The 11,680-nt window shown below is 29.1% G+C and overlaps 2 protein-coding genes across 4 annotated transcripts; one reads left to right on the top strand and one right to left on the bottom strand.

Moving 5' to 3' along the window:
- Positions 1-2,209: 2,209 nt before the first annotated feature.
- Positions 2,210-4,652, bottom strand: LOC108548478 (myotubularin-related protein 9). Its single transcript, XM_017901414.1, has 7 exons — positions 4,408-4,652; positions 4,145-4,310; positions 3,752-4,044; positions 3,550-3,653; positions 3,093-3,397; positions 2,696-3,019; positions 2,210-2,610 (listed from the first exon to the last, which is right to left on the bottom strand). Exons 1-7 carry the CDS (start codon positions 4,561-4,563, stop codon positions 2,210-2,212), a joined length of 1,749 nt encoding a protein of 582 aa, XP_017756903.1. The 5' UTR covers positions 4,564-4,652.
- A 692-nt stretch (positions 4,653-5,344) lies between these two features.
- On the top strand, positions 5,345-11,085 carry Zmynd8 (Zinc finger MYND-type containing 8). 3 transcript variants are annotated; one of them, XM_017901367.1, is made up of 9 exons: positions 5,345-5,511; positions 5,624-5,661; positions 6,493-6,961; positions 7,143-7,461; positions 7,536-7,716; positions 7,804-9,780; positions 9,882-10,174; positions 10,785-10,914; positions 10,995-11,085. In XM_017901367.1, the coding sequence occupies exons 3-8, from the start codon at positions 6,531-6,533 to the stop codon at positions 10,911-10,913; spliced, it is 3,330 nt and encodes a 1,109-aa protein (XP_017756856.1). In that variant the 5' UTR covers positions 5,345-5,511; positions 5,624-5,661; positions 6,493-6,530; the 3' UTR covers position 10,914; positions 10,995-11,085. The 3 variants fall into 3 exon arrangements, with proteins under 3 accessions (XP_017756856.1, XP_017756855.1, XP_017756853.1); XM_017901366.1 differs by having other exon boundaries at positions 5,624-5,725; XM_017901364.1 differs by having other exon boundaries at positions 5,624-5,877.
- Positions 11,086-11,680: the final 595 nt, after the last annotated feature.

Raw genomic sequence — 11,680 nt, 5'->3', positions numbered from 1 at the left:
ATCAATTGAAAATTCCAAAATACATACCAAAATATATATCTTATTATAAAAAGACACCATTCATGATTTTATCTTTTATAACAAATCATAATTACCTTTTAAATGACAAAGTAATTTTTAATTTTAAAAAAGTGGTATATTTTACATTTTATAAATTACTGTTATATATAAAATAATCTATTGAAAAATAAGTAAATAATTATTATAATTTTCTTAAAAGAACTTTAGTTCATATTAAAGAATCTTTGATAATGGATTATAAAATTGTATATAATCATAAAACCCATAACGAAATATATAATTTCCTATTACTTCCTCAATTTTTGTAAATACATAAATTGTTACATATACATATATTTACCGATTTTTCTATTACATGTTTGTATAAAACATATTTGAAATTAACTGTATAAAAGTGTTCAATTACTGACATTATATATAATGATAATCTGCTATATTTATAAATCTTTTAAAATTCAATAACGCAGATCATTTACAAAATCTTATATAAGATCTTTCGTTGCGTGATTTCGATGCATCGAAGATCCCTTTTCTACTTACATGTAGGGCCTTACATGTAACATAGGAGGAGTAGGGAGACGCACCAATCCGGGCCCGTTTACTTTTATTCCCCTACCCGCAACTTCTGCAATTCCATTTTCAAACGCATCATTCCTCCACATTCTGTCTTGTGATTCCGTTGTTGGTTTAGATCATACGTTTTCTTGTTCGTCGAATTTTGTTTGGAGTATCTTTTTATTCACAATCTACGTTTCGTTAAGTTTAAATATCGTTGATCAAACAATAGAAAATGGATTTGTTCGGTGGCCTTGGATGAGTTTGAATTCGGTCCACGTTTTCTAATTTTATTCGTGACTAGATCCACACTCATCCAAGGAAATCGAGCTGATATTCAAAGACGAATTTCAAGATGCAATCGATTCATTGGATTTAAAGAAAATACCTTATTTAAGAAGTTCTGTGTTTTACCATAAACAGTGCATTAGAAAAAGAAAATAAACAAAAAAAAGAAAGAATCATTGAAATATTTATTGAATATGCATTCTTGTGAATACATACTTTTGTGTGACCGTAAGTAGTATATTAAAAGGACGAATTTCTTGTATTATATCGTTTTGTGTTGAAATAAATGCATGCATACCGATTTTGTATATTTTTAAATTATCTGTATGTATAAATCTTATATAAAATTGAGAAATATACGGATAATATTTAAATTCCAAACTGATGACTATAAGATTTCTTTCAATTTCTTTGTGTACGAACACCTGCTGTATTTCCCCTCCAGTGATCTCCCTCTTTTCATTGGTAGTAATAATCCCGCCGCCCTTAACCCGCCCCTCCTACTCAGTCTATCTTTGTCTAACTACTGTCTCATATTCCAATCATCCTTTCTGAGTAACGGTAAAAACTAGTCTTTAGCCCCTTCCTCCCTATACCTAAAGATTGTTTTTACTTTTAAGCAAAGAATTCGTAAATAGGATTGATATATTATAATGTTATAATTCATCTGTTTTTTCTTTTTCTTTTTAAATACACTTTATTCCCCCTTTTTCCAAATCTTGTTTGTTAATATTTCTATTAATACTTCATTTGTTCATACGTACTCGTTATAAATTAAAACAAAAGAAAAATGCTATCTAAGAAATACCTACAAATGATTAGACACACTTCATTGTATACTACGTGCAATATTATACTTGCAAATATATACTTTATGTAAATAAAGGTAACAGGTATTTACACAGAATCAATAAATACTTATAATTTTTTGTTTCCTTTCATAAATATGTAATATAAATCATATGTATACTGTAATAGATTATTTAAAAAAAATAATATTAATAAACGATAAGCGTTTATGCATGCATATGCTCTCTCTCTCTCTCACACACACACACGCGCGCGCGCGCGTGCATATATATATATATATATGTATGTATGTATGTATGTATGATGTATGCATGTACATTACTTATATTTACATTATTTTATTATTATAAAAATGATTCTTAGCTTACAGAAACTTAAAAAAATATGTAACTAGAACAAAAATTTGAAATTATGATAAAGTTTTGATAAATTACGAATTTTTATATACTACTTTTATATTATAAATAAAGGCAGATTGATATTGCATATTGTATAAGATAAATCTTTTTTCTTTTTGAAATATCTAAGATCTACATCAGGTATTTCGAGATTCTAAGCTTAACTGTGCTATACATGTATGCTCATCTTGATTTTCTTCTTCATAACATGTTTCAGGTGTTGAACGCATTTCTTCTATGGCCCGTTTAATTTGAATCTGTAATTGACTGGCAATATTTCGCACTGCCGTGTAATTCTGTTTTATTTGTTTCATACATGACAGCAAATTTTTCCATGGAGCAACACTTGTATGAGCAAGATAAAGTTCTTTCCATAACTGAATACTAATAGGTGCAACGCTGGGCCAAATAACTCCCGAGTTTGGTTCATACAAAGGGTTTAACCATTTCTCTAATATTTCCGGTTGATTTATATATGACCACAGACTACACGTTCGTTCAGATAATCGAAGATTATCTCTTTCTGCTTCTGAATCACCTAAAACAAAGTTTTATTATACACAAATATTTCAAATATTAAAATGAAATACTGAAATGAAAGCAATATTATTACGTGTAAATACCTAGAAATGTCCCATAATTAGAGCAATATGCATGATTGTATAATTCAATTAACAATTCTATTGTGTATTCAAAACTAAATTGGAATTGGTAATGAAGTTGGTACAGGCAATCAAGAAAAAGAAGGAAAGTTGGAGCATGTGTTGAGCTTTGTGAATTTGATGAATGATATGGTCCATGACGTGTGCGACTAAAAAATTGATGGCCAGCTTGTATCCATTCACGTTCAATTAAAGCCTGAAGGCCACGTACTGTTCTACAATCAGGATTTAATATTGCTTGTGCCAGGCTGGTTACCACTAAAGTAGAATCTCTACCAGCACTTCCTGTTCAAAGTATAACAAACATCCTTATTTAGTGATACTATAATTAATATAATTGTATTTGCTTATTACACACCATGAACTAACACAGCTGCAACTTCTTGATGAAGACATTGAGCAGTTACACAAGCAGCATTTAAAGCGCTTTGCACAGCAGATAACCATCCCCCATTATCGAGTCTTGAGATCCATTGAGAAGTAGAACACGTTATGTCATTACAAGCTTCTATTAATTTAAAAAAACTATCAGCTAAATCATGTGGTCGTGGAACAGCTTTGTGCACTTTCCGCCATTGTGGATAAGCAGCATCCATTTCTGTACCACCACCTTTAGCTCTGGAACTTTGAGCTTGACTGATGGACCTTGTATCTATTATATAACTGTTGGCAAATTTTGTGCTAATAATATCAGTTAGATTGAAGAAATATATATGTTTATTACTATTGTTAATTATAATAATTGATATATCAAGTCATGGTTTGAAATTTCTAAAATTAGTTGAAGTGCAAGTCTTAAAAAATATCATATTTACCCGCGTCTTCCTGGTCCTAACACTGCATTTAACAATCTTTCATCTTCTTTACATCTTTTACCATTAGTACCACACATTGGTTGACTGCTTCTTAATAAGATACTCTATAATATTATTTAGTCATTTATTAAATATGAATTATGTATATGTACCTGATTATACCTATTATTTTATTGTTTTTGTACAATATAATGTTACATACCCCTCCTTCATGTCTATAACATAAAATTGGAAATCTTCCACCATCTCTAAAATTGGCAGATGATATTATAATTTTATCTTCTATATGACATGGTACTATAACAGTAGAAGGGTAAGAATTGCAAATTTTGTAATCTTTATTTAAATAACTAATACGCCATTCATCTGCATAAGCAGTTAATAATCTGGACCACTCCGATATTGGAGTAAATGCAATCCATCCATTTTCTATTTGTACCATAGTATTATTAGTTATTTGTGGTCTATTAAAAAATGGATATTGTAAAGTTTGCTCTATAATAAATCACAAAGTAGTAATTAACACAAAAATGTATATATGTATAAATGTACAAATATACTTTAATAAAAATGAAGACAAAATTATATATTTCACCTTGTGATGTTAATTTTTCTATAGATAACACAACGTTTGTTAAATCATCTGTTGAATTAATATCCAATTGAAGAATACGAAAATCTTTACATTTTAATATGATGCTACCACCTGGACTTTGTGTATTCAATTTTTTTTCTATAAGATCAATATTTCGATACAGTAACTAAAAAACAGTGAAAGAGCATAAAATATAAATTCGGTAAATTAACTTATCAAATAACGGTTCTTAATACTAAAATAACTTTTTGATAAAATTATACCCAAAATTCTTGACCATCGCCTTGCCGCGAAGACCAAAGAAGATGGTGACTACTAATGCACAGTGTCCCATCTATGCTTTTGTTATTTCCACCATTTTTATCTATTAATGCAACATTATCGAGTTTCGGAATTAATATTAGGTCGCCAAGTTCCATTATACGTTTTAATCAAAGATTATTGGCGATTATTAAATCGAATATAATTTGTTTTGACAGCACTACATAACCTAATGTTTTTATCTATACAATCAACATTGACAAATTTTTATTCGATGAGTTATAATTGTAAACGTTGATTTAAATTTAGATCCATAAAGAAATATTTGAAGGTTTTATCAGGCTTTATAAAATATACCTATATTTTATGCGAGTACTTTAACATACATTTAAAAAATAAATCGTCGTCAATCGTTGCACTTCTGTTTACCTTTCTTATGCTTTATATCATGATTAGTAAACGTTTCTTTTCTTACATATATAGTGATAGACTTATTGTGTTTTACATTAAAACTCTCATAGAGGGAAGCACAGGATCATATATTCGTATAACCTATTGCGCAGTATAACCTAATATATAATGGAGTACTTTACGTTGTGATTTATTGTTTATTTGATGTATTTGTGCAGAAATATGGTGCGATTCAACATTAAACGATTTCGAAATGTTATTGGTTTATATTTTATTCGTCATATATATACTTGGCAGATGCTAAATACATTAGGAACACTTAAACATGTTTTAAGAAAATTAATATATTAACGATAAGCATCATATTTCAAAGGATATCTGTTTACTAATAAAAAAATTTGAAACTTTTAAAATTATGATGAAATAATACGCATAAAAGTGCATGAGATAAAAATGTTTAATATTCATTTTAAACATTTGTATGACATATAAAAAATATGCTTTCTTAATGAAATACGGAGACAGAATGTGGTCTCTATGAAATAAATTTTGTGTTGAAGACATATGCTTGTATATACATAATAACGTAATAAATAATAAATAAAATATGGAAGAAATATATGTCATTTATACATATTATAAAGCACAAATATTTAAACGCACATGTGTGTCGTGAAACTTACACATGACTATAGGTATGTAATAGATTAATGTATTATCGATTTGCAATACTAAGAATTTTAAAAAAATTGACAAACGCAGCTTATAATAGCTTGTAAATTTCAAACATCACGTGGTTTTTTATAGTTAACTACAAACATTACCGAGCGATGGAGACACTAGTGGTAAGAAGCCTGATACATTGGAGGGGGGAAAGAATGTTCATGCTTTTGATGCAATGTCGTGTTAGTAAGTGATATATTTCGTATATCCATGTTGTTTGGGATTTGCATTAAAAGTGATTTACTTGACCTGTTGGACACATTTAAAAAATTATAGAAATCATTGAAAATATTCTTATTAATTTTTATCCCCGGATTCATATATGAATTCGATAGATGGTAATTGTTTTGTCTATATTTATATTGTAGTAGTGGATATAATTTAAAACTCTTTATGTTCACCTTACTGTTATTATATGTCCTATCATATAATTGTTAATTAATATGCAGTGCAATAATATTATTGGACAGACATTAGTTACTTTTGCTTAATGTAAACTTTTTAATCAAAGTACTTCACATATTGATTATTACAATAAATGCAATAAAAATAAGTAAGCAAAATGATTTTGTTGATAATTTGTTAATTAAATGATGAAAGAATTATAAAAGTAACCTTATGTAGATAAACTATGACAAATATTTTTAGTAATAAAATTTATATTTGTCTAGTTCTTTCATTTTGTATCTTGAAATATTTTACTTTTTGTATAAAAGTTTTCAATGTTCCTATTAAATACATATACATACACATATATATATATATAATAAAGTTAAGTATGTATATATATACATACATATTTATCAATCATATATTGTACTTGGTTGATTAGTTAAAATATGGAAAGTTACTTGAAAATTCAATTTAAAAAAGGATTTTTGCTTTCGTTATATAAATAGTTCCTTGCATGTACAAAGATTTTCAATTGTCTTGTTTTCAATATTATGTTCAAGTAAACATATATTCAACTAAATGCATGCAATGAGTCAAAATGACATCGATAGAGGCGCAGAAGGGTTTTACAAGTTCTTCGCATCTGCAAAATCCAGCTATTTCTGAATCACAAAAGGAAAATTCACAATCAACAAATCTTCAAAAGGAACATAATACTATCGATAGTGTTAACAAGGAGAAAAATAAAATTGTCACTACAGATATAAAAGACAATGTTAAAGATGCATTTTATACTACAAATTGTGATCAAAAGAAACATGAAAATGAGGAGGATGTGATTATTTTAGAAAACAATAAGAAAGAAGTCAAATGTAATATAAATAAAATAGAGCATAGTCAGAATGCAGGGAAGTTGGATATAATTTCTTCTGTTTCTGAAAATGATTCTAAGATAAATAAAAATGAAAATGCAAAAGAAGCTACAGGTAGAAGTGCGAATAATCTAAAAAGAACACGACGAAATTTTGCGTAAGTTCTTTATGAATTACTTATAATTTTATATTTTTTCTATATAATCGTATTTATTAATATGAATAAGTTTAGATAAAAACTTGGTATAAGCTGATATACAAAAAGTTGAATTTCTAAAGTTTTTATCAGTATTAATAACACTTTATAAAGAAACTAACAAATTTCACTCATATTTTAGTACTCAAGAAGTAGATATACTCTTAGAGGAAAATAATTCGCGAAGTAAGCGAAAGAAAAAGAATACGAACGATAGATTTTGTTGGCGATGTCACAAGGAATCTGTAGAAGCACATTGTAGTGCTTGTCCTAGGTCATGGCATCGTAAATGTATAGGAATGCAACAAACAATGATTCAAAATTGGATATGTGGAGAATGTGCAGCTATTTTGCGAGCAGAAAATGCAGAAACACGTTCTACAGCTATGTCTCAGCTGTCTGTTGATCAATTATGTTTATTATTGAAGCATGTAGTCGAAAGAATGAGAGAATATCCTGGTGTATGTAGTAATTTCTTATTCATATTAATTTGTGTTGTATTATGCAAAATTAAATTTAAGTATTTTGATCATAGTCAGAACCATTTTGGAAACCAGTAGAGATTTCTGAAGCTCCAAATTATTCAGATTATGTGGTAAAACCAATGGATTTAAGTCTTTTAGAATCGAATGTTCGGGCTAAATTATACGGTAGTACAGACGCGTTCATGGCTGATGCTAAATGGATACAACATAACTGCATTGTATTTAACACATGTATGTGCAAGTAAAACCTTAATTATCATTGGACTAAATTGATTAAAAAAATAGTATTAACTGGTTCCATTTAATTAAATTACACAGGTGGTGGTGTATATACTGATACATCTAAATTAACGAATGCCGCAAAACAGATTATTAAATTGGCACGTCAAGAAGTATCTGAAATTGAAGCATGTCCTGACTGTTATGCCCATGGTAGGAACTTACCAAGACCACAACCAGCATGGTTTATTGAGCCCTGCCGTCGTCCTCATCCACTTGTATGGGCTAAATTAAAAGGCTTTCCATTTTGGCCTGCAAAAGCTATGCCTCGAATTAATTCTCAAGGTTTTATAGATGTGCGATTTTTTGGTGAACATGATCGAGCTTGGGTTTCACCACGAGATTTATATTTATATTCAGAGGATCCACCTGTTCCATTACCACGAAAAAGAAAATTAGATATGGAAGAGTGTGTTAGGGAAATTACTCGTCACTGTCGAAAGCTAGAGCTTGTATTTGGTCAATTTAAATTTGCGCCACCTAAAGTGCAATATAATCCGCATGACCCAATGCAAATAAAATTAATGTTACCAAATTATGATCCTCTAAATTCTAATAACTGCATATCACCACATCTCTTGGTTTCTAAAAAGGCACCATTTTTAAAAAAGCGGGTCCATGTTAAAATCAAGTCGCAAAGTGATTCGGAGAAAGCAGATAATTCTGATACTGAAAATAAGATGTTGAATGAATTTAATGCAGCTAACAAAGGGAGTAAAATTGAAAGCAAATCACTTAAAATAATACAAGATCCTAATAATATTCATTTAACCGAATCTGTCACGATTACAAGTAATAGTTTCAATGAATTAATGGGAAAAGATAGTAAAGATAATATCTCAGCAGAGAAAAGTGTACCAACAAAGTTGGAAGTGGTGATGAAAGAAGATATAAAGCCAAGCACAAGTAAAATTAATGCGAATGATGAAAGTGATAGAAATAATTTAATAAAACATGACACAAACGAAACAAATTTTATAATGTTGAAACAAAATAACAATTCTGAAAATATGGTAAACGATAATGTAAAGTCTTTAGAAAATTTATTAAAAGAGGAAGTAACTTCTTCAAAGAAACATATGATAAAAGATGTTCAAATGCCCAAAAAGGATTATCCCTTTAAAATGAATGTTAATAAAAGCGATCTTAGCCAAAATTTAAATTCACAAAAGAATAGTTTCAAAGGTAGTAAAAATATAGAGAAAGTTTATAAACCAAAGACTAGAATAGTCGATAAAATGAACGCCGAGAAAGCTTTAAAATCTACTACAACAGAACAAAGTCAAAAATCAAATACGACAAATTCGACAATCTCGGTTAAACAGCAAAATGATCCAACGACCTTGAAAGATGGATTTAAAAACTGTAATAGTAGTAATTCAACAACATCAGCAATGCCAATTAATAAAACATCAGATGATGCTGATACCAACGGTGACATTGATACTCATAGAAAAAATGCTACAGATCAATCTGTCGCGCTCCTTTATGTTGTAGGTGATGGTACATCTGATACCATGAAAAAATCTATTGATAATTCAATTGTTGAGAAAGAGAAAAAGAGTGATGTTTCAGTTCAAGTTCAACAAACTTTGAAAGATTTATCACAAACATCATACCAACAAACAAAAGAAAGTAAAGCTAGGAAATCATTTCCTAATAAAGCACGTAATTGTCCACAGCTTATCCCACGCTCGTCTACAACCGCGCTATCAAATACAATTGATTCTATGGGTTATATGCCTACTCATGTTGAAAATTGTGTAGAATACCAAATGCTACCGCCAGAAGCAGGGCCTATTAGTGCCCGTTTGTATCATGGTGCTCAAGATTTAGCTAGAAAAATGGCTAAATTAATGGAAGAAGCATACAAAGAAGCAGCACAAGAGAGTCAAAATTTTGAAAAACGTACTATGTCCGAAAATCATCAAGCAACAGTTCATTTCTTAAGATTACAAATAGAACGTATGAGGTGGCAGCATCAGCAACAATTAGCAGAGTTGAAACACAACACTGGTACGTTTTCACATTTTATATTATCTTATCTTATATTTTATTGTAGTTACTTATAAATTAAGAGAATTGCATATACACTTTGTAAATATTTTTTATTTTAGATAGAATATTACGAGAAATGAAAGCAAGTTTAGAAGCTGAACGATTGCGTGCTATTGAAGAAACTCGTAAAGAAGCCGAAGAAGAGAAGCTACGGTGTATCGAAGAAATCAAACGTAAACAATGGTGTGCAATGTGTGGTAGAGAAGCATTATTTTATTGCTGTTGGAATACTGCGTATTGTGATTATCCTTGTCAACAATCACATTGGCCAATGCATATGAGAACATGTGCTCAAAAACCTTCATTCACTACTATTGTTACCAGTTCTACAACAAATTCGAATCAACAGCAGGTGATGCCCAGACTTATGATAAATACACAGCATGTGACATCAAATATGTGGAGGGCCTAGAGCACATTGGTGTAAGTCCCTGAAATCGAAACCAGGAGTTTAATAAATTATAAATACTTATTCTCTAAGCTCTAACAATATCGTTGTATTTTTTATTCCATGGCTCTTCGCGGTTTGTATTTATATGTAAGTGTTATTGTTACAACGTTAAAACAAAATAGTACTTTATACATAAACTTTTTGTAATGTAAAAATGCAAATAACATAAAATAAAGGACGTGTATTCAAGGAGTAATGCTTGCTCCGATAATTATTTTATATAAAAACAACCAATTTTACTTTTACATGTACTATTTAAAAATGATCTCATATGTATTTGTTGGGTGTTTTATATTTTAGTTAACATAGAAATTTATATTAAAATTCGAGGATACATAATGAATATTTCAACTTACACTAAATATGTCTTTGGTCCCTTCATATCTTCACTATTTTCGTTCCATTAATAATTTTGATAATCAAATAATGGAAAAATTTTTAATTGTGTAATTATGAATTATCTTTGTTTTCGACTTTACACGACACTCCAACAAATTTCTATGTTTTTCAGAATCATAATATCAAAGCAATCAGCCCTACTAATAGGACATACGAATTATCTCATGATAAACTGAACAAGATATCGGCACCTCTATCCTTGTGTTGTTCTGAAACTGAAGGTAGTGGAAATTCATCATAGTGTATGTATACTTTTTTTAGAAATTTCCTGATAAAAGAAAAATGAAGAAAGATTATTTAATTCAATACATTATATTTCTAGAGTGGTAAGAAGCGGGAGGGGGGATTAAAAGTAAAAGAAAAAAGAAAGAAAAAAAGAAGGTGAAACGAAGTAAATAATATTTATATTTCATTTTGCACACATATGAAGGATTATAGATATTTGTTCATTATAAAAAATCAAAATAAATGAAAATGTTATATGGTATAAATAATTTTATATATTATAAATTGAAATATCCATTTATGAAAACCACGATCAAGTTACATATAATCATGTATTACATTCTAAGTTTTTGGGGTAAACACGCGACTGTTCTGTACTATTTTTCTTCCAAAAGATACTCTTACCTTCTTCACTTAACGATCAGATTATCTAGTAGCAGTATTCTTATTTTTTAAAACAACATAATAATGTACAATTTATCATTTGTAAACTTTTGTTTATATATCTTTTAAAAAGTCAGCTCTACGAACCCAGTATGTACATGATTTTGATTCACTAGTTACTCATCTTCAAACATTTAGCTTCTCACTGCTATCTCTCTGATTATATGCACTCCAGATCCCTGTCATGAATCGTATAGAAACAAGATAGTATTAGGCTAATTATTTTTGACAATTCTTAAATATACTAACATATAATATGTTGTAGTAATATAGTTAATTGCTACTAACATATAACATGTATATACCACTCTTAGAGCGTTAATTTATAAACTGTGTATA

Source organism: Eufriesea mexicana, unplaced genomic scaffold (genome assembly GCF_001483705.2).
Source record: "Eufriesea mexicana isolate 0111107269 unplaced genomic scaffold, ASM148370v2 scaffold1523, whole genome shotgun sequence".
NCBI classification, from domain to species: Eukaryota; Metazoa; Arthropoda; class Insecta; order Hymenoptera; family Apidae; genus Eufriesea; species Eufriesea mexicana.
Note: the sequence above shows the minus strand (reverse complement) of the source record. Positions and strands in the feature narration are given on the sequence as shown.

Excerpts from the sequence above, each read along its gene's own strand:
- LOC108548478 (XM_017901414.1), bottom strand. The coding sequence starts at position 4,563 with ATGGAACTTGGCGACCTAATATTAATTCCGAAACTCGATAATGTTGCA. Across the intron at positions 3,654-3,751 it reads GTTATAGACATGAAGGAGGG|AGTATCTTATTAAGAAGCAG; the intron begins GTATGTAACATT and ends ATAATATTATAG. Across the intron at positions 2,611-2,695 it reads TAATTATGGGACATTTCTAG|GTGATTCAGAAGCAGAAAGA; the intron begins GTATTTACACGT and ends ACTTTGTTTTAG.
- Zmynd8 (XM_017901367.1), top strand. The coding sequence starts at position 6,531 with ATGACATCGATAGAGGCGCAGAAGGGTTTTACAAGTTCTTCGCATCTG. Across the intron at positions 6,962-7,142 it reads AGAACACGACGAAATTTTGC|TACTCAAGAAGTAGATATAC; the intron begins GTAAGTTCTTTA and ends CTCATATTTTAG. Across the intron at positions 10,175-10,784 it reads CAAATTCGAATCAACAGCAG|AATCATAATATCAAAGCAAT; the intron begins GTGATGCCCAGA and ends TATGTTTTTCAG.